Source organism: Rissa tridactyla, chromosome 1, assembly GCF_028500815.1.
Source record: "Rissa tridactyla isolate bRisTri1 chromosome 1, bRisTri1.patW.cur.20221130, whole genome shotgun sequence".
Classification (NCBI taxonomy): Eukaryota; Metazoa; Chordata; class Aves; order Charadriiformes; family Laridae; genus Rissa; species Rissa tridactyla.
The window spans coordinates 170,042,659-170,067,907 of record NC_071466.1 but is presented as its reverse complement, the minus strand read 5'-3'; the positions used below and the strand labels follow the sequence as shown (position 1 = coordinate 170,067,907).

General features: G+C 38.4%; 1 protein-coding gene across 4 annotated transcripts in view; it reads right to left on the bottom strand.

The window, feature by feature from the left end:
- The window catches only part of EEA1 (early endosome antigen 1), a 70,277-nt gene that overhangs the window by 9,899 nt on the left and 35,129 nt on the right, over positions 1-25,249 (bottom strand). For 3 of the 4 annotated variants that reach the window (XM_054205632.1, XM_054205642.1, XM_054205662.1), the window contains 13 exons: positions 24,563-24,679; positions 20,230-20,568; positions 15,930-16,079; positions 14,819-14,938; positions 14,395-14,598; positions 13,576-13,776; positions 11,988-12,101; positions 10,610-10,765; positions 8,513-8,652; positions 7,557-7,887; positions 5,966-6,067; positions 4,311-4,505; positions 3,305-3,487 (listed from right to left, as the gene is read on the bottom strand). In XM_054205632.1, coding sequence (XP_054061607.1) covers positions 3,305-3,487; positions 4,311-4,505; positions 5,966-6,067; positions 7,557-7,887; positions 8,513-8,652; positions 10,610-10,765; positions 11,988-12,101; positions 13,576-13,776; positions 14,395-14,598; positions 14,819-14,938; positions 15,930-16,079; positions 20,230-20,568; positions 24,563-24,679 — 2,352 coding nt within the window. The remainder of the gene's footprint in view (positions 1-3,304; positions 3,488-4,310; positions 4,506-5,965; positions 6,068-7,556; positions 7,888-8,512; positions 8,653-10,609; positions 10,766-11,987; positions 12,102-13,575; positions 13,777-14,394; positions 14,599-14,818; positions 14,939-15,929; positions 16,080-20,229; positions 20,569-24,562; positions 24,680-25,249) is intronic. The other variant, XM_054205653.1, reaches the window with a different exon arrangement.

Here is a 25,249-nt window from a genome sequence, read left to right as displayed (position 1 = left end):
GGCAGAACTCAGGAGAGCAGAATTCACTCAAAGTATGTTTGCGCTAAACTCAAAATCAAGGCAAAAATAACAGTTCTGTATTTTTGTTAACCATTCTATATAAAAAACGCCTTTTCCACCAAAAAAAACCCCATTAAAATATTTTGTGTGTGTATACAAAAAATGTTTATATAGTATTAATTAAAATTAATCATTCTGTGATTATATATACACACATATATACACACATATACATTTGTATATATGTGTGTGTGTATACACACAAAAAAATATTCAGTGGGAGTCTTTTCTGATTTATAGATATTCTTTTCTATCAAAAACTATAGCTTTTACAATTTCTTTTTCCAGTCAGAGAGACAAAAATGTATGAGTGTAGTTACTGTTACAGACAGTGCATTTTTAAACCAAAGTAAATTTGCAGCAAATAGTATCCATAAAATTACAACCACGTTCTCACTTCCGATTTTGTTACAGCCCTTCTCACTTTTCCTCTGCAAGACTTACGGCTTCGAAGTTTCCATCTGGCTACAGCTACATAGGATCTTCCGCTCCTGAGCCAGAAAGCAGGATCCAGCCGTGCTGACGGCACTCCAGCGGGCAGCTGCCCGCTCTGAAGCTCGCTCTCTCGTGCCATGCTGTATCTCCAACTGCAAAACTTCACTTTGCAATCACACCTCAGTCTCTCCCAGCCGGAGATGAGCCGATGATCCCAGCAGTGATATTCCGAAGAGATGCCAGCAGATGGTGCTCTGTGTACAGTCCAACTCCTTCCATACACTCCCAGGAACTACATCTACCACCCTCCTGGTGTCACCCATATGCCACATGGCCTTTTATGATCTATCCTCACACCTGAAACCTCCACCTCACTGAGAGCATGGTGCTACACCACATGACAATATTTAGTATTTTTAACTGAAGAAAACCTAGCATTGCTAAAATCTCACAATACAGGTTTGTGGTACCACAAACCAGGACACTGTGCCTGTCCTGGACAATGCTGGGCTTCAAACTGTGCTGACTCAACACAGCCGTGCAGGGAGTTCCTAAAAATCCCGCACTGAAAGACACCCAAGATCACCTTATATAGAAGTTTTAAAAACTTCTACTACTGCCTACTAAGAAGATTAAGACCAATCTGAACCCCAGCCCACCCATCAGCTTCAGTTCCAAACTTTAATCAAAATCCATAGCTCTGACTCAAATTATCTACCTTAATTAAGTAATTTACCCAAGGCAAAACATAATCCAGACAACCGACTTTGAATTGGACTGTGAAACTCTACCATAAAGTTCTTCTGATTCGAGTGATACTTTGATATTCAGCTCTCAAAACTAAGATTATCATGCTGAGGCTTTCTGAATGCGCTTTTGCCTTCATGGTCTTCTAAGACAAGCTATCACTGCTTCTTCAGGTCAACATTGCAACGTGGCAGCACATCCATGATTAAAGATCGGTTCCCCACCTTTTCCCTCTTCTACGTTTTACAGAAAAAATGTGGTGGCAAGCAGACCTCACTAATGCTAATTAATATATGTTTTTAATTTTATTTTTTTTTAAATCAAGCAAACAGCCTCCAAGTTGGTACATCACTTCAGTACTGAGAACCCCAATCTTCCTCAGGGTCTCTAGGCTCCACAGAGACTTACAAAGTAAATCAAGTTATATGACTGCTCATCTTGGAAACCTTGTTTTCCCATTGCCATCACCTTACTTTACCTTTTTGCATGAATGTTCTCTCTTTCTTGCTACCATCCCCATTCAGGTTTAAAAGCATGTGGGACACCTACTGTCCTATTTTATACTTGCCAGAACTAGAGGTCATCAAGCTGTTTTAATAATACTTACTCAGAGCTATTTTTGCAACAAGCAACACTTAAATAAAAAATATACCAAAAAACCCAGTCACTGAGCTTTTACAGGTCATTGTATTACCAAGCGTTGATCTAAATGCATCGCAGGAAATTAACTCACAGAGGTACGTGTGCTATAGTAACTAACTGTCACAAAGACTATGTTTAAACCACCTTTGCTTGTTAACCATGCCAAAGTTCTTCACATTTTTACATAGTGATTCAATCAAGAAGCACTTAGAAGCAAAGCTTCTGTAACCTGCAGGGAAATGCAGCAGAAATCTAATGCTACAAGGGAGGAATATGATTAATAAAACTCCAATGGCCTATATCTAAGGGAGCTATTTCTCTTTTTCTTAAAATAACTGCAAACCTGGATTTTGGCTAGGGGTCCACAGCTCACTTGGACCTATCTGAAACTGCCACAAGACCGTTAACAATTTCAGTGGTGGGACTGAAAGGCCTCCACTGGGACAGGTGAAAGGGAGCTCTGAAATCTAAGCAGTCACCAATGGCTCCCTTTATACATAAAAAAGCAAACAGAAGCCGACTTCTAAAGCAGATCAGATGAGCTGTGCTCCCAATGTGCCTATTTCTCTCCATAAACTTCAGAAGAGCCTAAAACAACAGTGTCAGACGGACACAGAGAAAGCTGGAGTGGGATTCATCTGAAGAGAAAAGTGCTAAAGCTGCACATCTTGCCGGTAGACAGGCAGTCTCTGCTGCACAGCACATCCTGGGACTATCCGGAGCATCGGCTTAGCACTGGCATGAAGGAAGGCGGCAGAAAAATGGACAAAAAACACCTTTACTGACTGACTCAACTCCCAGCAATACTTCTTTGTAGGCACTACACCCTAATACCAAATCAGATAAATCCAGTTTAGGAATAGCAAAAATTTCAAGTTCAGGCACCCATATTCCAGGCAGGTTCCTAAACCTACTGTTTCTATTAGTTTGATGTCTCTGAAAGTCTATGATCAGCCAGGAAGAAGCAGAAGGGTCAAGGACATGTAAAAAGACTGACAACTAAAATTCTAGTTAAATCATCTAGAAGATAGCGGTTACTCACATGCCGGCAAAGACTTTGCCCTAATTAGCTATGCTATTTAAATTAGTTGAAAGCTACAATATATTGCAAGAAAAAGCAACACAAAAAATTAACTCTTGAAAGAATACAGAAATAAATCATCTGTCACTTTGCTCACAGAGCTCAGATTGCTGCTGCACAAATGGAAGAGTAGTTCAGGTAAGCTTGCAAATACTCCTGGCTTTAAATTAATTTCAGGATGTCATTTGTCCCAGGGGAAGTGACTGAACAGCACTAAATTCTATATATAGCAGAAAAGTTTTTTTCCTCCTATACAGTTCTTGCACTGTTTCTTGTTCTTCAAAATGTATATAAAGAGATCTACGAAGTCACATACGACACTAAAATGACTGTAAGTACCTTAAGGTCTTGCCTGGTTGCCAGCAGCTCAGACTCTTTCCCATAAAGGTCCAGCTGCAGCTTCTCCATGTTTTCCTTATGTTTTTCATGGGTCTTCTGTAAGTCTGCTAGCTTGACTTTCTCTGCTTTAAGCTCCTGTGCTGACAAAATAGACTGCTGTTGCAGTTTATTCTCCAGTTCTGCCTGAAACATAAGCATAGGAAGTTTCAATTAAAGTTACAGGCGGTAAAGTAAGCTTAGTCATTTCAATAAACTGTATTTCTACTGCAAGACGAGATTTTTTTCCACTTATGAAATAGCAGTTCAGTAATCTGATGTTTGTGATTTTACAGTAACTAATTTAACAACAACATTTAATTCATGTCACACCAAACATCAAAAAATCTAAATAATGTTTCCAAGTCCTAAGGTTTCCAGAGGCTGACTAAAGCACAAATACGACCATGTAGCATAGGACAGCCAAAGCTATAGTGACATTTAACAGTGCATGGCACACAACACAACATTCCCTAATGTTGTAAGACATTTGAACTCTTTCCGTTATCGTTTATGAGTTTCATACTGTTGCTCAGATAAATTCTTTTGGTATAATAAGAGAAGACTTGGTTTGTAATGGGCATGGACGTTCCAAAACTAGATATTGTCTAAACCACTCTCAGAAAACTCTACTGCTTTACAAGAAAATGGCAGCTCTTGCCTCATAGCATGTTCCTGAAGCAAAATAAACACATTAAATCTAGCCATTTTTATCACTTTATTGAAAGTCAGTTCCTACAGAATCCATATTCCAGCACTGGTTCTTTTTACATGATCGTCGTTGTTGTTGATGATATTGTTTCAATCTCCAACAGCACCTCAAGACCTTGTTCCCACATCCCGACCTTACGACTTCCAACAAGACTACAGCAAACAGCTGTTTATCACAAAGATATTGACATAAAAGCTGCAGCATTTATCAGAGAAATTTACATATTTTTTTTTAAGGGGTAAGAGAGGCCAGCCTTACCTTTTCTAAAAGGGCAGTTTTTAATTCAGCTTGCAGTGTCTCACTATGTTTTTTCTTCTGCTCAAAAGATTCCTTTAACTCTCTCAGCTTTCCCTGGAGATGTTGCTCGTTTTTTTCTTTCTCTTTCAGAAGACCCTGAATTTCCAGTACTTGCGCTCGTGCTGAATCAAGTTCTATCGACAACTGCTTAGAAATCTATATTCAAAAAATATTAAATAACTGTATATAATTTTAATTTAAATCGCTATTTGTACACATGCTGTAGTATGTGAAACTGCCTGGTGAACTGTGTGGATGACAAATTACATAGTACAAAAAGCCAAAGAGATAATTTCACAGATGAAAAACTGGGTAAAAGCTGTTAAAGCTGAAGATACAGCTTCAGGAAATTAGCTCCCAAAGGACTGCTAGTTGTGGAGAATCCCCTGACCAGAGGAATCTGAAAAGCTTGCCCTACTCTCCTTCTCTCAAGGCTTCTGCTATTTTTCTCTGCCAGAGACTAGACACCAAGCTGTACCCTTTCTTGTGATCCAGTATGCCCGCTCTTATGTTTTCACAAAGAGCTGCAGATCATTCTCAGCAAACAGTTTCCAAGTATGCTACCGTTATTTCTTGCACACAGAACCAGCCCATCCCACAGTGCCACTGCTGCTGCCTTCTGCTTCAGAGCTAGGTATTCCAGCACCGGCAAGTAGATTTTTCAAGAGCTACCATAACACAATAAAATCATCCATTATTCCAAATTTCCTACCCTTAGAGCAACCGCAGTCTTTTTTTATCATTCAAAATTAAGGACAGGGAACTCTTCTCAAGCCAGCAGTGGTCTGGGCTCTCCTGCTGCCAACTGCAGCAGATACCAAACTCATCCTCCTGCACTCGCCACAGAGCACCATAGAGCTTCTGCTGAATGAGAGGGGAGCCAGGGGAGTAGCAGCAGTGTCACAGAGCAAATACCGTCACACCTACACATCCACAAGCTCTTTCAGGCAGTAAGAGCCCATCACAGTCCACCAAACTGTCCACCGATCATATCTTTTCTGATTCCTTTTGGGAATAGGTGACAGCTTCAGTAAAGAAAGCCATGAAAGCGGATTTGGCCTTCAGGCTGCCAGCTGGACTACATGGGGTTTTGCAGTCTGAATGCTCATCTTTAAAAAAGTAGTACGTTTGGTCCTTATGCAGTCACAGGCAAGTGACTTACGCAAGTTTGCAAAAGCAACTAAATCCTTCAAGGACACCTGAAAATGTCCTGTCAACCACACAGAGAACATACTGATTAGGCCTGAGACTAAAACAGATCTAAGGATACAAAACAACAACTATTATCATACACAGACCATAAGCATGAAAAAAATAATGAGGACATGGTAATACAAAATAACTGTTTCACTAATGAAAAAAACTGAAGGGCTAAAATCACCCACTCGGGTATGTGGGGCACAGAAAGGCAGGAGTAAAACCTGTATTTTGAAACTTCATGTTAACATCTAGGAAATTTTTAGTATCGCTTTATTACAGTGCCCCAGGTAGGTTACAGTTACAGAATTACAACCTCTTTATCTCTCATCAGTCCCAGCATGTGAGACTGAAAACGAATCTTTTAAACATTTATTATTACTGTTTTCTAGATTTTTGAAACTAAGCGGACAGCTTACCCCCTCTTTTTTTTCCAGTGAGTTTTTCAATTCATTCCTCTCTTTAGCTACAGTCTCTGTTTGTACCTGGAGCTGGTGTTTTACCTCTTGGCAAGATTTTTCCTAAAAAACATAAAACAAGGAAATATTCCTGTAAGCTTCTAAGACAGGGTACCAGGTATTCTTGCAGGATTTACAAAGCCTTGGAAACCAACGCTTTTCTTTTCAGTTAAAAAGCTTTCCTTCTCAGCCGCAGACATATTTTCAGCTCAAAACTTCTCAAAACTTTAACAGTGGTAAATCTAAACTGAACAGAGATGATACCCTGTACTAACAAATGCAGCCATGTGCCAAAGATTTTTTTCTGATCAGGGACAGTGTCCCTTTTGAAGCTGCTGTTGGCAGCTCTTCTCCGTATCTTGTGGGAAGCAGAAGGCTTATCAATCCTGTCAGGATCCAAAATTTCCCAATGTTCTAAAACTCACAAGTAAGTACATTTTCAGGACTTGTATGCAAATACAACTACATTTTAAGCCCAAATACTATGCACTTAAGACAGTGGCGAGCCTCCAAATAACTACAGAATTAGAAGCAGAATCGGACTCCTATCTTTAAGTCTAAATTGGGGAGAAAATCTTTCCAGTTTTTAGGAGAAACAAATATTGAAACAGCAGTAACTAAGTAAAGCAAACAAAAAGGCTTATCTTAAAAAGGTGAAAGAGTAAAGGAAAAAAAGTTATTTTTAACTAGGAGTAGAATTTTTTTTAGATCAGAATAAAAGCAGCTATGAACGGGTTCTGGGAAATGATGTCATGTAAGATGGGAATGAGAAAGACACCCCTGCCATGTCTGAGGCAGGGGTGTCAGAAAAAATGTGTAACAAAATCTATAAAACATGTATTCATATAGTGCCAATTCATACTACCAACAAAGCAAAAGAGGAAAGAAAAAGGCTAGTGAGAGTTCACTTTCTTGACCATAATAGGTTGCTCTGGCGGTCAAGCATTTGTCATTATACCGCCACTTGTGAGACCCTTCTGAAACTCAAAGTTCTATAGTTCTAGTACTCTGACAATACCTTGAGCTAAGCATCTCCCCAAGCGACAGATGATGTTACTCTGCCTACAGTGCGCAGCCTTCCAGCGTGTCCAGACAAGTGCACAGAAAGTTTCTATATACAAAGACTCCAGAAAGGAAACTAAAATGGTCTCAGAAAAATAACACCGTCTTCAACATGCCGGCACTTTAGCAAAGGGTTTATAATTTGGTTTTGTTATAACAAGGCCGATGAATTTTAAAGAAGGGGGACATTTCCCATCAAATTGTTTCACCACTTGTCTCCATTTAGTTTCTTCACCATATTAAAGGCATTCAGCAAGAAAAAAGGATCTTGTTGTGTGATATGACTGATGTTTACTACTGTGAACATCCAGACAAAAATTTAAGGTAGGACACATGTATGAACTACTAAAAAATCACAGTTTGTTTTTCCTTAAGGCAATTAAATTTCCATGCATTGTCACTGTATGTATACTGTTTTCAGACAGAAAGCAAAGTCATTTTATCAGTCTGTAAGTACACCAAACAACATCAAACGAAAAAAACAACTAACCATTTCTGCCACAGCTGCTTTTCCTTTTTGTATTTCTTTTTCTAATTCTTCCTTTCTTTTTTTGAAGGATTCAGAACTTTTTGAGAGCTTGTCTTTGGTAGCTGTAAGGTCCTTTAATAGATTATCCTTCTCTAATTTCACCTGTTGCAGCTCTGATGTTGCTGCTTGCATTTTACAATCCAATTCCTTGAGTTGTTTACTTGCATCTTGATTTGATTTCTCAAGGTTTTGTTTGAGGCTGGCCTTTTCCTCCTCCTGCTTTGAAATTTGCTGTTTCGCTTGTTCAAGGGCCTCAGATTTCTTCTGTAAATCCAATTTAGCACTAGACATCCTGCAAATACAGAGAGAAAAATAAACTGTGTTGTGGGTTTCTTTCCTCTTCTTCTTCACAGGTTCTTTTGTATCATTTGTATCATTAAATGCCTCTACAATTTATATATTAACTGCAGAACTACTTCAAATCATATCTTTTTCATCTAGAACATGGGCATTTTTTCTCTCCAATGAAGACATATCAGCAATTCTAAATACTATCTTGAGACGGCTTTTTCTTCCTCAAAAATTACGAGCAGAAACTACCCCTTTGCTGCTTACACATAAACTGCAAATCAGTCTTTGAAAGTTACAGAGCCATGGATATTTAAAGATGGACCTCAGTATATCAAACTGTTCAGATATCTAGCTGACAACAAGCACAGTGAATAAAGTGAAGAAGTGTATTGAATCACAGCAGTCAGCGATTCACGAGACAGCGCTGCAGATGGATTCTGCAGGGCATAGAGTGAAATGAAACAGGTGGGATATAACTCAGTTCTCATAGCAAAGGAACGCACTGCTTTTATCCATGATTTTAGGAAATCACAGGAGAGAAGAACAAAATCTGAACTCTAGTCCAAACCCCTCTAGTTTTATGTCTGAAAAGTACTGTGAAGCACTGTAACACAGGAAATGCATACGCTTCTCTTGCCGCTTCAAGTTGTTTACTCAGTTCTGCTGTTCGGAGGTCTAATTCTGTAGATTGCTGTCGCTGCTGCTGTAACTCCTGAAGAGCTTGTTCTTTGCTTGCTTTAGCATCAAGAATGTCAGCTTCAAGTTTCTGAGATAGAAAAACGAAAAGTTAGAGCTATCAGAACACAACGAGCAAAATAAAAACAGCCATAAAAAGGAGAAGTCATCTAGTCCGTGAGTAGCATTTACTGTAGAAAGCCTTTAGTGTAGAAAGCAGTCACAATCCTCACACATCTCATTAGTTTGCTTTTTATCTTTCATTATTTAGTTCCTGCAAATCTCTTGCTCCCCCAGAAGTGAACTATTTTGGTAAAACATCCTGAAATCATCTTTAAATTAAATGTCAAGCAGCCATTTTACTGCAAAGTAATAGATAAAAAGCAGAAATCTTTTAAAAACCCAGCCAAAACATCTATACAAAAAAAGGCCATACACAGCGCCCAGCTTTGGGGCCAGGTTCTCAGCCACCACGGAATAGTCTCAGCAGTTTCAAATGACTGCTGATTTACACGTCCCAAGAACTCTGCCCTTCTTTATAACAAAAAACAAAGGCGCGAACTACAGCTGTAAAGAAACCCTGGCTCGTCTGGAAGAGGTTTTTCTTGTTTTGTTTTTAGAAGGTACTTGTTCATTTACATGGAGTATAAAGAACACAGGAGTCTTCAGCAAACAGGCACTGCTTAGGCTCTTCAACACGCTGGCTGTTTTACAGGCACTTCTGCTTTCATGCAGTGGCCATGAAACAAAATGGACAAGTTTCTCCGAAAAAATTCCTGAGGGCTTTTTGTTTCTATTTTCTAATTTTTATTTTTTTTTTTTTAAATACCACGCATTCAACTGGAATAATCCCAAAGAATGGTGATGACACCAAGATTTTACACAGAATTGCATTCCTGTTGACAGCATCAACAACCCTGCTCAGTTTCACACTTCAGCTACCAGTAACCTTGTAAAATCTTGTGCAAGCAAGCACTGTACTCCTCCCAAGCATTTGTGTCTGTTGGTTATTTGTGAAACTTTAGCAAAAGGATGAAAAATAAAAACACAGATGAAAGCGGGGAGAAAAAAACCAGCCTGCAACAGACGAAAGCAATGGAAACACAAAACAATTATGCTAATAATGCAAATGTATGACTGCTTTATTCTTTAATAGCATTGGATTTAAAATTTCATTCGGGGAAAACAACCTTCCTTCTCTATATAGAGCACATAAACTACAAAAAACACCCCACTCAGTCTTGAGCATAAAGACTGCTAATCTCCCTCAAAATAGACAGAGAACGCTGCAAAGCCAATTCTGCATTGCTCCTAAGATCCCTGTATCATATGGTTTTATGCATCATGAATTTTGACGACCAAGAATGCTTAACAAATATTGAAAAAAGCCCAAATTAAAAAGCTTTCAAGCATTCAGACTCATTCATATCCTTAACTGAAAATATTAGTATCTCAAAACACCAAAAGGTTCTGCAAACCTTCTCCCAGAATTATATATACTTTAAGAGAAAAACTGATTCCAGAAATAGAATGGAAAACTCAAGATCAAGTTAGAGGAAAAACATTGACCAAAAAAAAAAAAAAAATCTTGATAAAAACCCCTTGTGGAAACCTACTGAAAGGCTTTTGAAATAAATTAAACCAGACAGGTAGTGTGAACTTGGGCTAACCAATGTTAACACATATGCCCTGACACCACTTGTAAAGTGTACAGGCTTGAACACGAAGACTCTAATTTCGGGATGTATTCATGTTCCCTCTCATAACACTTTCCAGGTAGCACGGCGGTTTGTAGAAGCACACATTCAGAAAAATGACAGCATAGTGGCAATGTCCTAAACCTATCTTCTTAGTCTGATATGCTAGCATGGAAGAAGAGGGGAACAGGATTAAAGAGTGGATCGGGAAATGCTAGTGAAAAAGAAAACGTACAAAAGTGGTATTGATATAATCCTTCCCCCATAATTTGAGCACTGCTTTTATCACATACTACCAAACAGCGGAGAACATCAGTTTCTGCAAGCTCAGATTCTGTGTTCAATACAAACCTTAAGCTGTCCCTCTAGCTCTTCAGTTTTCTGTTCTAAATAAAGACGTTTCTCTTTGTGCTCTTTAAGATTGGCTTCCAGCTGAGCACAATATTCCTGCTTGTCATTCAGCTTAGCCGTAACCTGATCCAACTGAACGCTGACCTTATTTAACTCCTGAGGTAAAATAAAAAAACAAGGGTCATTAGTTTTTAACTGACTTCCAAAAATGACTAATGTCACATATGCTTTAAATGATCTAATCTGTTTAAATTAAAAAGGAAAATAATGTTTCATTTTTATTCTAAGGGGCAGGAAATTGAGAACAGAAATACAAACACATGCACAAACTCTCTCTGTTAAGCTGACAAAATTTTTTTTAAAGCCTTAATATTCCTCTCAAACTTTACAGGCTGTGGGCTAAATCTTCACAAAGGTGTTTTAACTTATAAATGGAAGAGGAATTGTAGGTAATAAAGGCACTAGATTCTGAAGTTAGTACAACAGTAACTAGAAAGTAACACTACAAAATGTTAGAGAAAATTTTTGCTCTCTTCATGAAATCAAGCACCAGCAAAGAGAAAAGTCAATACCATGGAAACAGTCATTTCTCCACATAACAGAGATGATTTCAAACCATTTGGTTCAACATAAAACAAAGTAATTTCCTAAGGTCTAGGTGAATGCATTCACCTAGTAACCACTATGATGACAGCTACATCAAAGCTCATTGCTCTCCGACCAAGCTGATTTATTTAATTATTAATTACTTATTTGATAGTTGGAAAAGAGGCCTTATGTTTATAGCACTTAATTACATTCCCATGCTAAAAATGGTGCTATGTTAGCATCTGCTGGATGTTTCCATGAAGCCCACTGCAGCACCAATTCTAACAAATCAAGTATTTGATTCAGCAGCCGGTGGAACGCTTCACTAGGATTAACACACATTAAAACATGCAATTTTAACAAAGTCTTTTTGGGTTTTTTGTGTCACTTGGCACACAGATAATTATTTCTGAATACAGGCATCTGATTCTGAATTTATCCGAATCCGCAATAAGAGTTAAGAGTTTTCCTTGTACCCAGTTATTCTACAATCTTTTCTTCGTAACATATAGCTGATAATTGAATTGTATCCCAGTAGGACAGCTTATATTCTGAACCATAATCCTACAGCAAGGAGTGGATTCCCAAGTAAATTCTTTAGACTGCAATATATATTTGGTCCAGATTACAGCAAAAAGAATGAATACATATCACATGGTTAAAATACCCTAAATGATTATTTCCAAATGTATATCCATACATTTATTTAGTTTGTAAATAGACTGTTCTTAGGTTTTTAAGTAGTTTTCTAGGTAACGTAAAAACTTTATGCTTATATGTTGCTTATAACCTGCTGCTTATCTTGCAGTGCATGCTGGGCAGTGTCCAGATGATTTTGAAGATCCGCTCTTTGAGCGGCTTTTGATGCTTCTGCTGAAAGCAGCAATTCAGTCTTCGCTTTTACCTGAAAGACAAGTTGTATTTCATTAAAACATTTGTTCTACCACAGCTCATTTTAAGTTTTTTTTTATACTCATCAGTAAGTTTAATAGCAAAATGGTATTTCTCATGTGCTGCTTCAAAAAAAAGGAAGGAAGAAAGATTTTCGAAGTTTAGACAAATACTAAGATTTTAAGCACCAGTTAGTGCTTACTTTGAGCTAGAAAAAACAGACAAACAAACTAAAAAACCCAAGCCACCAGTCCCACTCATCTTGTATTCTAGGAAAAGATTTTTACTTACAAACAAGGAACAATGGGAGAGACTTGGTGCATTCACACGCATGCATACCTTGATAACCTCAGACTACAAGTACATTTGAGGGCCTCCAAAATTTTTAAAAGCAAAAAGAATAAGAAATAACAAAAGTAAGCTTCCACATGCATATTATCTTCCTCTGCTACTACCTGCCTGTTAGGGAGCAACCTCCCTCCCTTCCTTCCAAAACACTCGGCAAACAATATTTAGAAGATGGGTATGAATGGTATTGGTGTAGAGTGGCAATATTTAGGGTCTATTATATGGAAATAATAATAGAATGGCAATATTTAGGGTCACTCTTTTTCTCCCTAATAGAAATGCGACTTCTCTGAAGACTGTAAGGAAGCTCACATATTGCCTTAAAAAGTAGTTGCAACAGTCCATAGAGTATTCAGTTCTAGCTCTAATATCTTGGTGAAAAAACAGGTAGTGTAGCAAAGCCGAGTAAAAACATCACAAAGCTACATCAGAAGTTCCTAGAGCTGTTTGGAAACTGAGTAACACTAATTCAAAAGACACCACTGTGTATTAATCCAACAACAACAGTACTAGCTGCTCCAAGTGTGCAGATGCAAGAACTTCTGATCAAACGTTATTTATTCTTTGGGATACCTGAATTTAATTAGCAGCTTTTAGCTTAAGCAGCACTTTAACAGTAGGGGAGTCCACATTGAGTCCATACTGGGGAATCTCCTTCTTTAGTGAATTAAATTGACAACAAGGTGGCCCACAGCTTTTTTGTTTTGTTTTTGACAAAAGACACCAGTATAGGACATTTCTAGACAATAGTGACTTGACAGACTTTCACTCTGGCGCACAGAATCCAGGACCGGTAAGAGCAGGGTTCTGGATGCCTAACCATTATAAATACAACAAGAGATGCTTGAGGATTTTTCCTACTCAGCTATGAACTACTTTTTTTTTTTAATTAAAAAAAAAAAAAAAACAAAACAACAAAACCAATATAGACAAAACCAACAAAAAAATACCAACACTTGACATCTATTGTTATTCTGAAAACAGTTACATTTTCGTCAATTTTCTCTGCCTTATGCTACTTCATTTGTCTGTTGGTAAAAACATGCAATTTTTTCCAAATTGCTTTGTACGTTCTCTGGAGGGAAGACAGAAATCACAAGCAGGATTCATCATCACCAGACAGTACAGAGTTCCATTACCTGCACATCAAGCTGTGATACTTTTTCTTTACTTTCATTTAGCTGGCTGGTTAGTTCAGTGATATTTGCTTCCAGGGAAAGCACACGGTCTTGAGCAGCTCTTAGATGTGCCTTTTGCTCCTGCACTTGCTCATGCAAATTCTCTTGGGCTTGTTTATGACTTTCTGATTGATTCTTCAGCTTTTCTGTCAGCTGAGTTACCTGCAGTGAAAAAAAAAAAAAAAACAAACCAAAAAAAAGCAGGTAAGAAGAGAAGGCTGGAACAGCATGTCCAAGGAAGTCATAAATCTTCTGAATTTTAGCGTGCCTTATCACGGCTCAGGAGACCCAACACTATCACATTTATTTTTCTGAATTATTACAGTAAGGCTATATTGTACACAATACCGGAGTTTAAATAGGTTACCAGCTGAAAATGGAAGCGAAAGGAAATCATCCATTTGGCCTTACTGTAACAAAAACAAAATACTAAGGCGACAACAGATGCAGGCTAAACTGAATTTTGATGCTGAAAGCAGGAATTAAACCTCTATTTAAAGTAAGAGAAACAAACATGTAGATGTATCCAAAAATCATATGTATGCAAATATTACCAGCATATGTACAAAGGAAACATCTAGGAATCCCTTCCCTTATGCTGAAAGCAAGGAAGTCACCAAAACACAAGTCCTGTGAAATTCACCGTAAGATCTTTAAATTAAGTATCAAAGAAACAGCAAGTACAGAAAAGATTAATATCATAACTGAAAAAATGGGAAAAAAGCTAACAAGATTAAATAATGAGAATGAAAGAAAAGAAACAAGTCTCTGAGTTCTTACCTGTATTTGCAATGCATGGTTTTTCTCTTGCAGCTGATTAAGAACTGCAGTTTCTCCTTCACCAGCTTGAATTTTTGCATATAAGTCCTCTCGTTCCTTTTCTAGCAGAGATATGTTTTCCTTGCTTTTTTGAAGCAATGCCTCAAGATTTTGAATTTTTTGGTCCTTATCTCCAATTTGTCGTAGTACTTGCTCCAAATCATTCTAGAAAATTGCATAATAGCTTCCTTAATTATAAGGACCTTAGAAGTTATTCCTAATGCATAAAATGTTGGATAAATTTATTACACACTTCTGTTCTAGATTTACAAGTTAATTTATTGAAACTAGTATAAGTCATGCAAGTCACTTTTACAGAGAAATCATATTTAACATAGTGACACCCTGAAACACACTTTCACATGAGGATACATAACTACGTTACCTGGGCTTCTCGTAGTTTTGCTGTAGTATTTTGCTGAAGCGTCTGCTGTTCCTGGTGCTGCTGTTTTGCCTTTTCTAATTGATGTTGCAATTCTGTGGAATTTGCTGCTTTTTCCTTTAGCTGACAAAAGCAAACAAACAAACCAGCCTAATGAGTGAACATGCACCATTCAGTATGCCAATAGTGCTCCACATTCATTCTAATGCCAAAAGATTTTAGTCTAAACTTGAATATTTGAAAACTGGTATAAAAATAAAAAGTGCATAATGGTAGTTAAAGACTCAAAATCTAACTAAAGCATTCATTACTATTAATAGGTGAGATTTTATATCACAAGTGAGAAATATAAAATAAATATCAGACATATATGTATTTTAGCTCTCAAAAATCTAAAACGTAAGCAATTTTTAGTATGTTTTTTTCCAACAGTTATTAAGGTGTAACATGACTGATGATACAGATACCTGGAAAACAATATTATTATTATTATTATTATTACTATTAGCAGTTTTAGTAACAACTTCAGTTTAGCAGTCTCTCCACTTCTATACTGGTCAAGGATTTGCAAATTAGCTACGGAAAACTTTAAAGTTTTGACAACGTACCACTCAGATATTTGGCCAATCCCCATACAGGCAGCAGAAAATCAGCAACATATACAAGATGCTCATTAAAACAAATAAAAATTAATAAAACAAGCGTTTTCTGCCCATCCACCCCACACAGGTTATTAACTATCAATGACTTGCTGTGACATGTTCGCTTTTTCTTCATGTAGGGTTTTATCTCACAAAAATATCTACACACAAAACTTTACCCGTGTGGGCTTAGGTGTACCTAAGTCTTTTTTTCATAAGACCCTTAGACAAAGCATCTAAGTGCAAAAAGCACATCTTTCATTCATCTGTGAAGCACCACGAACATACATGCATCCAATGCGCATTTAGCCTTACAAAAATCTGTAATGCAAGTGGCATTTAGGCAGATTTTGACAATTAGTCAAATTAAATTCCCGTAAGGACAAACTTTACAAACTGCAACATCACCGCAACTGTATATACAGGCTACTACCAGAAGCAGAACAAACTAGAGTCTCCATAAAAGCCCCTACCTGCTCTTCAGCACGAGAAAGTTTTAATTGCAGATCAGCCACCTGCTGCTCTTTGTCCATCAGTTTCTCACTAGACAGCTGCCTCTGTTCCTTCAGCCGCCCGTGCGCTTCCCCTAGCTGGCGCTCTGTTTCTAGAAGTTTACTGTGCAACTGGAAAAAAAAAAAAAATCCACTTTTTTAGTCATTCTTTTGTCAATGGCGCTGTATTTTAGACTCAATTTGTGCTATTTTTACCCTGAGCTTTCATAACCCAGAGTAAAAGAACTACATGAGCTCCTGAAGTCATGTATATACATCACACACCTCGGAAACACAAATCGTGTTGAAGAACAGCAACAGCTGCAGAAGCATGAATACATATTCAAAAAAGTAGGTTGGATGGACTTGGAAATACCCTCATTTATCTACAGAAGCCCTATAATATGAGTTACAGAGATTTAAGAGAAACACAAAGAGGGCAATCCTTCAAAGGCATGAGGACTATCATGTAAAACAGTGATGGTTACAGCAATCTCATTTTACACAGCGCACTCCCTCACTCCTATCAATCCTGTGGCTGAAGCCCCGTGCCTTTACCTGCCCCCCTGGCTCCCACAATATACTGTTCTGCACTGCTAGACAAGTAAGAGTGTAATTTTTAGCTTTAGACCTGGTTACGTCAATGGCATTCATACTCTGCAGAGAAGAGATACATGAACCTTCAATGTAGGGTTACACAGTAACTTTGGTCACTTATAGTCCAGCACCTCTCAGCAGCAGAAATTAAATAGGGGGATGTGATCTTCCAGCTGGACATAAGCCTGCCTCGTAATTTTTTCAGTCATCAAAAGCTGTACTGCACCATCTTCAAAGTGCAAGGATGGACTTCTACTATTCACTGTTATAAAAAGCTCTCTCCATAAAATCAGCTGTTCTTCTATTTGAAACTGTCACTACAGATCCTGGGTCACCTCCTGCCTACTTCTACATGAACACGTTCACAGATACGTAAATGAACTCAGCTCAATGCAAAACCAGAGAATGGATCAGGCCTTGCAGAAAGGCAAGAACTTTCTACAGGTATCAGGATAAATTAAGCTTGCTTCCCTATGAATTTACGTCCAAGACCCTTGAACCATTTACCTTTTAAATCCAGGTCCTCCCTTCAACATCACTAAACCTTTCTACGGCTTTCCTCAAACTCCTCCTAATACCTAGGCAAAAGGCAGCACAATCTTGTCGCTCACTGCAAGCCTTCACTTGTTGACCGGCTGGCTGCCTAGTGCGACAGAAAAAGGAACATGGTTTGGATAACATTAAATCTTCCCCCTGGGCATCAAGGAGGTGAGGCATGAACATACGTCTCTCTCCTTTACCCAGCTGCCACTGAAGAATCTAACGCTGAAGACCTTCGGGCCACCTGTCAAAATTTGGCTGAAGTTATCAAACAATGCAAAAGTTACAGGGGATGGAGACAGGGAAACAAATGTGTATATGCCTCATTTTCTTAGGAAACCAAACTAAATTATTTGTTTATATGTCCACAACCACAAAACCTGTGAATGAAAAGCTGTTCAGCATGTGGCCGAGAATCTGACTGCTACCTGTGACTGCACAGTTAAGAGAGAGATATGAGAAAAGGGAGGACAGGGTGAGGAAAGAAACCATAACCTCTCCTCCAGTAATCAAGAACATTTGTCTCTTTCTGTAGGAATCACTAAATTATTAATACTTCCTCCTCACTAAAAATATGAACAAGAGCTGGAGGGAAAAAATCTAATGAAGAAAGGGTGCAACAAGATAACTATTATAACTATTCATGGCTATGTTGATACTGGGAGAGAGTATTTGGAAAGGGGTAAGTCAGCAAACAAAATTATACAAAAGTCATTTCTATTACAGGCGCAGTTAAGTATTTTTGAAGGACTTTAAGACTGACTTTAAATAAACAGAACGATAAAATCCAGGATTAACCTATGTTACAGAACACTAAAATCATTACAAAAATATTTACGCTTTCGAAGATACAATCAAGTAGATTCAAATTTTCTCAACAACAACAACAGTATTTATTGGCAATTAACATTTCTTCAAGACTGAAGGCGTCCATATTTTCTTGTGTTACCCTCTTCCTATTGCTGTGCTGGAACCAACATTATCATTGAAGTTTCGACCCATTGTGAAATCAATTCCTTCACATCACCCAAATTCTAAAATATACAAACTTAACCAGACATGCATCTGTTCAAATGAATTTCCGCAAGGATTCCTTGAAAAAGTGGTTGGACTAAACAATTACATACATACCTTCATAAGCAGCATTCATTGTGTCAACATAAGTTATTGGACTACATGCATAAAAAGATAATGCCATTGAAGTATTAAGTGAAAAAATATGAGAAATTTAGTCTTTTCATGACAATAGTAACTAAACTCTTGTTTGGAGGGAGAGAGGGGAAGAGAAGTTTTTGCTTAGCTTTAATTTTATTTTATACCATGTATGAAGGGCTTTTTTTCCTCCACTATTCTTTTACGATAGAATTCTAAAACACATCCTGAGATCCAGCAACTTGTTCAGGTTTTCTTGCTTAGCCTCTCTTCCTTCCCAGTGGTATCACCAGAGAGTGAGCGATGCCTCCGTTCCCTTTCATAGGAATCCATTCAGCAATGCATTATTCGCCTTCCTCCTCCTTTATTTTCCCACTCCAAAAAATCCTTCCTGAAAATGCCCTCTCAGGCTGAAGCCAGATTTCAGCTCAACCTCTTGGCTGTGCTTCTGAAGCCTGCATACATGTTGCCCAGGCAGACTGAGGCTATTTTACCAAGTGAGGATTCCTAAGTGGGTAATTAATATAATTACCTCCCCTCCCCGCAATCCGATGGAAGAAGGAAAGTCATTCTGGGGATGTAATACATACATAAATGAAGCTTTGCCAAGCCACAGTTCTTCCAAGATAAACTATACGCACGCAGCTTGCAACTTAATCTATTTCAGACTTGACAAAGGCTTGAAAATTGAGAAACACTCACTTTAAAATGATAAACCTTTAGCAAGAGATTAAAATGAAGTACGTCGTACTAACAAAAAAAAAAAAAACCAGATTATTTTTCCATCTTAGGACTGGACAGGATTCCTGAAGCACAAATATTTCTCCAGCCTAATACATTACTCCCCACAACACTAGCTAAAACGGAGTTCATCCATCCTCAAATGTCAGTATGCTCAATGTTATACAGAAGTCCTGCTTCCATAACTCATTGGACTCAGCAGAACAACAAGTAAACAGTGGGGAGATGTATGCTCTGGGTGTTCTTATAGCTATCAACAACAAAAAGAGAAGGTGTTTGTGAAGAGACACAAAAGAAGTAATATTAAGACTTCATATTATCGCTGCTTTTCACACGAAGTATTCCCTACTTTATTCACTATTCAATTTTAAAGCAAATCAAGCATTGTTCAGTTCTAATGTAAAACAAAGACTCACTTTTCTCAAACTTCCTATAGAGTAGTAAAATTACTACTAGAAGTGAAACTACTTCTGATACTCTACCTGAATTTGTTTTTCTCATAACCTGAATTCATCATAGCTTCAGTGACCTTACTGAATGAGAATAAATAACCTTGCTGACTCTTAGGATTTGTCCATTACCATATTTGTCATGGAAACTCAATATTCTGGGTTGTCCTCTCATCTGACAATATTTCCCTTATTTCAGGGAATGCATCAACAAAAAAAGGGGATTATAATTTAATCTTCAAATCTGAAGTTATATAGTTTTAAGAAGAGTTCCAGATAGAACAGAATTAGTAAGATGTTTCCCTTTCAGAAAAGGGGGAATTATACTTACAGATAGACAGATACTACAATAACCTTCCCATAAATAAAAATATGGAAAAGTGGTTATAACTGTAGACCTTGCTAAGTTTGATTGTGACATGGGCTACAACTATCCTCATTTGACCCTGACAAGAATTTGGACCTACTAAAAAGATTCAGGCGTAACAACAAAGAAATACCAAAGAATTTCTGCACTCTTACCACAGCCTCTTCTTTTTGCCTGTTCTTTTCTTTACCTCTCTAAGGGGAAGAGGTGATTGCATTTCATTCTCTGCAGTGTTAGGAAGAACGCTTTATATTTACTGAAATACTAGCTAGCTTTATATTTATTCAAATACAAGTACTGGTTAGTTACTCCCCTTCAATAAGGAAATGCAAGTGCGTGTGCACAAAAAATACGCATGCACAGTTTAAAAAACCCTAATGGGATGGTTTAACAAACCATCCCAATGGGATGGTCTAGGAGGCTTAAGGAACCTTACCTGACTGAGTTCGCTTTGGAGTTGCAGGCCATGCTGCTCTTTTTCCTCCCTCTGCTGCTGGAGCTGTTTACATTCCGCCTTGAGATGCTGGTACTTTGTCTCTACTTCGGACAACTCTTCTTTAAGTTTCTGGCTTGCCTCCCCCTTCTCACCCAGCTCTGTTTGTAACCTCTGTATGGAAGCTTCAGACGCAGACAGCTTTGCCTGAAGCTGTTGGCAGTCCAGGTCTTTCTGGTGAAAGCTTGCCTGCACATTCTTCTTACTCACGGATACTTCATTGTGTTTTTCTTCTAGCTGGGTGTAGTCCTGTTCTTTCTTCAGTAGCTTCTCAGTCAGACTCTATGAAGAGAGTTACACAGCAATTCAATTGCAGTTCTGCTTACAGCTCTTCATTGCATTATTCAAATTTCTTCTCAAGTGTTGATGATGAACAGTGACAAACTTGCTCAAAAACACTATTAAAGGAAATATTGACTTCTACTTCATATTACACAAGCTAATTCTGGAGCCCATACAGCACACAGTTTCAACTAGAAATACTGTTTTTAATATTCTCACATAAATTCACTCCCTCTTACTGAGGACACCACAAAAACTTTATTTCTGTATCCTGAAGAAAAATTTGCTTTCCCTGAGACACTAACTAGAATTTCTGAGATCTCCAAGCAGGACAAAGAAGCCATGAGAACCATTTCAATTTTCCAGTGGCACTTTTTGAAGCACAGAAATATAGTTGCAGGGAGGCCCTGGTCATCATCCACCCCAGGTAACTGACTCCATCTTCTTGAAATGTACCAGCACGTTCCATTTATTGCAGCATCTTCCTGATATCTCAGTGGAGCATTACTGCGCGCAACTTTTAAATGATTGTGTTCTTCCTGCAGTTTCAGTGACTACTATATTCCCTAGTGACGCTCTCAATTAAAACAGAAAAATACAGAACACTTCCAGCATGTCAGCCTGAAAAAATGACAACACTGAAGTCAGTCTTGTATATCAAAACTTCAGATGGTTCTGCAATAACAGTTGGAATAACAGTTCCAAAGATAAGATAGTTAGTGCTGCAATTCCAGCTATGCTGGGCATCTTAAAAGTGTACTTCTGCGCAGTATTCAGGGATGAAACCTGTTTTGCCAGAAGAAAAAGCTGTTCAAGTAAGTTGAACAGTTTTGGTTTTTACAGATTTTTAACAAATGATGGCTATACTGGTTGTTACAAACCATATACAGACTCTTTTATTTTACAATCATGATAAAATAAACAGAAGAATCTATATAAAAAAAAAGACAATTTAGAAAGCAAGCAGTCTTGCAAATGACAACTCTAGAAGTCCAGGAGCCAATGTGAGAACAAATAGAATTAATGCCCTACATGTCCATTTAGAAGAATATATACTTTCTAAAGCATGCAACTTAGCCAAAAATTCTGGCTCAGGACTAAAGTTTGGCTATTAAATTATAGCCCTGAAGTAGTATATTTTGAAGTGTTCCTTGAAAAATAAAACAATTTGTTGCTGTTACAGGTACGCCAAAGTTTTTATATATGCATATATAAAATGCAGGAACAGAGCACATAAGAACATACTGACGTCAGGTGCCATCTTTACCCTCCTGACGTCAGTGACAAGGCTCCCACCGGTTTTAGAACATATTTCAACCTCAGAATATAAAATAAAGCTGCAATTCCCTTTTCATTAAAGAGAAATGACCAGGCAGGATCATTAACATTTGTACTGAATAGCGTTCCTGAAATACCAACACACCACAGAACCTTATTCATCATAGCTGGGCAAGTTAGAGCTAAGGCATTAATCTTACTACTACTCCATAACTAGATCCACACGTCACATGTAGACCTGCTATGAGCTACTTCATGAAGAGTCAGTGCAGGGCATTAACTTAAATTTTCAAGTAAAGGGGAAAGAAAGAAAGAGTTACTGGTGTCTTGAAGCAGAACGAGACTCTGGGAAGCTTTCAGGAATGCTACGTAAAACAAAAAAGAAGCCAAGCCTCTTCACCATCACCTTATGAACTATCCAGATGACAGCCAAGAGCAGCAGCTATGCGGCTGGAGATGCTGCTCCACATCCTGCACTACTCTTCTCTCTTCCTCCCTGGTCTGATGATAAATACAGCAATGAACACCATGGATTAAAGCCGCTACCCCTGACAGCTGAACACCCTCTGCAGTCACGAATGGCCAAACAGACCCACAAAATGTTGCTTTCATGGGAGAAGAGCTGAGTTTGCCCGACAGCCTGCTACCTCCTTGTGCGAGCTAAGCCCACGAGCAAACTTGAGGCCACAGAGCTGCTGAGCTACGGTCATTCAGGTTACACTAGCAGACCCAGCAGTGTTTCCTACCTGAATGCATGTCCCAGCTGCATCCCAGATATGTAAAGGGATATGTGGGCACATATGAGCCACCTCTCTTCCCCAAGCCTCAATTTCCACAGAAAAGAGGGAATGAGAGCATGTTACAGCACTCAGTGAAGAGCCTTGAGCCTTCAAAGCTCACAAGATACAAGGGTGAAAACCACACTGATCCCTTCTTTTATAACTGCTCCTTGGAAAAATACACATAATGCATGTTAGTAGCGACAGTGGCCAGGCATTGAAGAATGAACTCTGTGGTCACTGATCGAATTTCAGAACAGTTACGTCAGTAGAAGGTTAAAAACTAAGCATTTTTCCCTGTAGACAATGCATCACAATTTTCCTAAAAAGAAAACAAAAAAAAAAAAAAACCCACAGGTAACGGGTTTAGGATTAGAGCAAGTCTAATACTTCAGGGAATACGCTGGTTTTGCACATTAGGTCTCTTCTGGGCTCCAGGTCATTACTGGCCTCTGCAAGCCAAGCCAAGCCCCATAATTACAGTGCTTTATAAATGAAGGAAAGGCAGTTCCTGCTGGTCTCAGAGAACTGATCTTATCTACTTGTCATCTGCTCTTCTCAGTATAGTTCCTGAAAATATAAGAAACAGTTTGCTTGCCTGAGGTTGTACATGAGCTTGAAAAACTCTACATCAATGCACAGCAATAACTTGCTGCACTGGAATGGAATTATAAATGGATGTACATATCAAAATGCAATATACTCTATCCTGCGTTAATGGCTCCTCCCTCCTCCCTGACAGCTTCTTCAAGGATGGCAAACTGTACGAAATGGGAGCAATTTATGTTATTTGGGAAGCTAGCCCTACCTTGTCCAATTCTAGGTCCAAGTCCTCCAGGGACAAGATTCCTTGTCTGGCATACCATTTTTATGAATATCGCCTTTCAAAAAGCTGCATAAAGAGGTGGCTGTAAACTGCCTTAAGTCACTGAAACAAAGAGGAAAAGCAGCTCGCTGCCACTTCACTTCTCCCTGTTCCTCACGTGGTGTTTGGCATTAACCTGACATAGCAGAGGACTCTACTAAACTATGGTTATCTTATGTATCTATCAGTTTCACTCCACGTTGTTAATGGAATAGCAATATATTCAGGCAATGTCTCTATACTGAATAGCAATAATTTTCCCAAAAGCTTGTTTCAGTGTTGCTGGTCTGTGGAAAAGAACAGCATGACAATTCTCACCATCTCAGTTTCGATATTGATTACACTAAATACACACTGGTCCCTGTCCTTTCCCATTTTCCAAGACTGACAAGATTGCTGGTAAATACACATATGTAATGTGTACGGTTCACATACAGCAGCATATACAAATGCGGCAGGCATCTTTCTCCTTGTCTCCTTTCCTCCCTTACCTCCATTTACTACCCCACAACACATGCTTTCTTAATGCAAATACAAAGCGCAGCAAGCTCAAGGGGCTTTGATTAAAGCTCTCAAGGAATACTTATAAGCTGAGAAGCTCCTGGAGTTTATCTCAATTTTCTTCCATTCATGACTCTAATAAACAGCAAGAAAATATGACAGAAGTACAATCTAAAAGCTAAGAATCTGGAAAACCAATAAAGAGAGCTCAAAATGTCTCCTGAATTATGATCTTTAGGAAAACGTACTATTTCGAAAGGTAACGCTTCTTTTTTTTTCATGTTTAAGATGGCAATACTGCTGAATAATAGGCGAGCATAAACTGCAGCTGTTAGAAATCTGCAATAACAACAACCTTAAGGATTTCAGCTGTAACATACCGGTCATTAAAATATAGTGTTTGCCTGTACATTATGGTATCTCTCATGTTAAGCAAAACAGTAAAGCAATTCTCAACTTCTGCAACACCAAGAAGTGTTTTGTCACAGTCTTCAGCAATTCCCAAGGCAACGTGTGATGTGTTTCCATTTTAACATGAGCTGATAAGCATAGGAAATAACAGCATTCTCACCTGGTTTTTCTGTTCTAGCTCTTTGACTGAACTTTGAAGTTTTTGCAGCTCCTGAACATACACAGCTACCTCCTGAGGTCCTTTGGCAAGTTCAGCTCTTAACTGGTTAATGGTAGCCTGAACAGACAAATAGAAAAATCCGCATTTAAAACAAATCTTTGCAGGCATAACCCAAACAAAAGCAAGATGTCTGGTAGCAAAGTAAAAAGCATCTTGTATACAAATAAACAGCTTAAGAAAAAAATCACCTGCAAACTCATCTCAGAGGTCCATCAGCTACAGAAGTACCCTGAGCATAATTTCCCAGCTGAAATTCATTCATGTCCTATTTCAGAAGACATAAATTTGCCCCAGTCCAATAGGAAATACCAGGCTGAGCCCACAACTGATGAAAATCACAACAGATTATCCAATAATAATTATCACAGTTCTAGCTCAAGGTGAAACCCTCCCAAGTCATTGCAGTTACACAGCCAAAACTTTGCCTCCCTGGTAAGGGAAATGCACTGGAAAAGGCACTAGAAGTGAGTCTGGCATCTGGTGCAAACCTGGGGAGTGACTTTCGGGCACATCAACCCTGCAGGTCAGCATAATCAGGGTAACAATACTACCCCATTAAACAGGATTGGTACAAAACTGAATATATCAATGACTGTGCAGTATTTGAATACAGTAATGAAAGCAAAC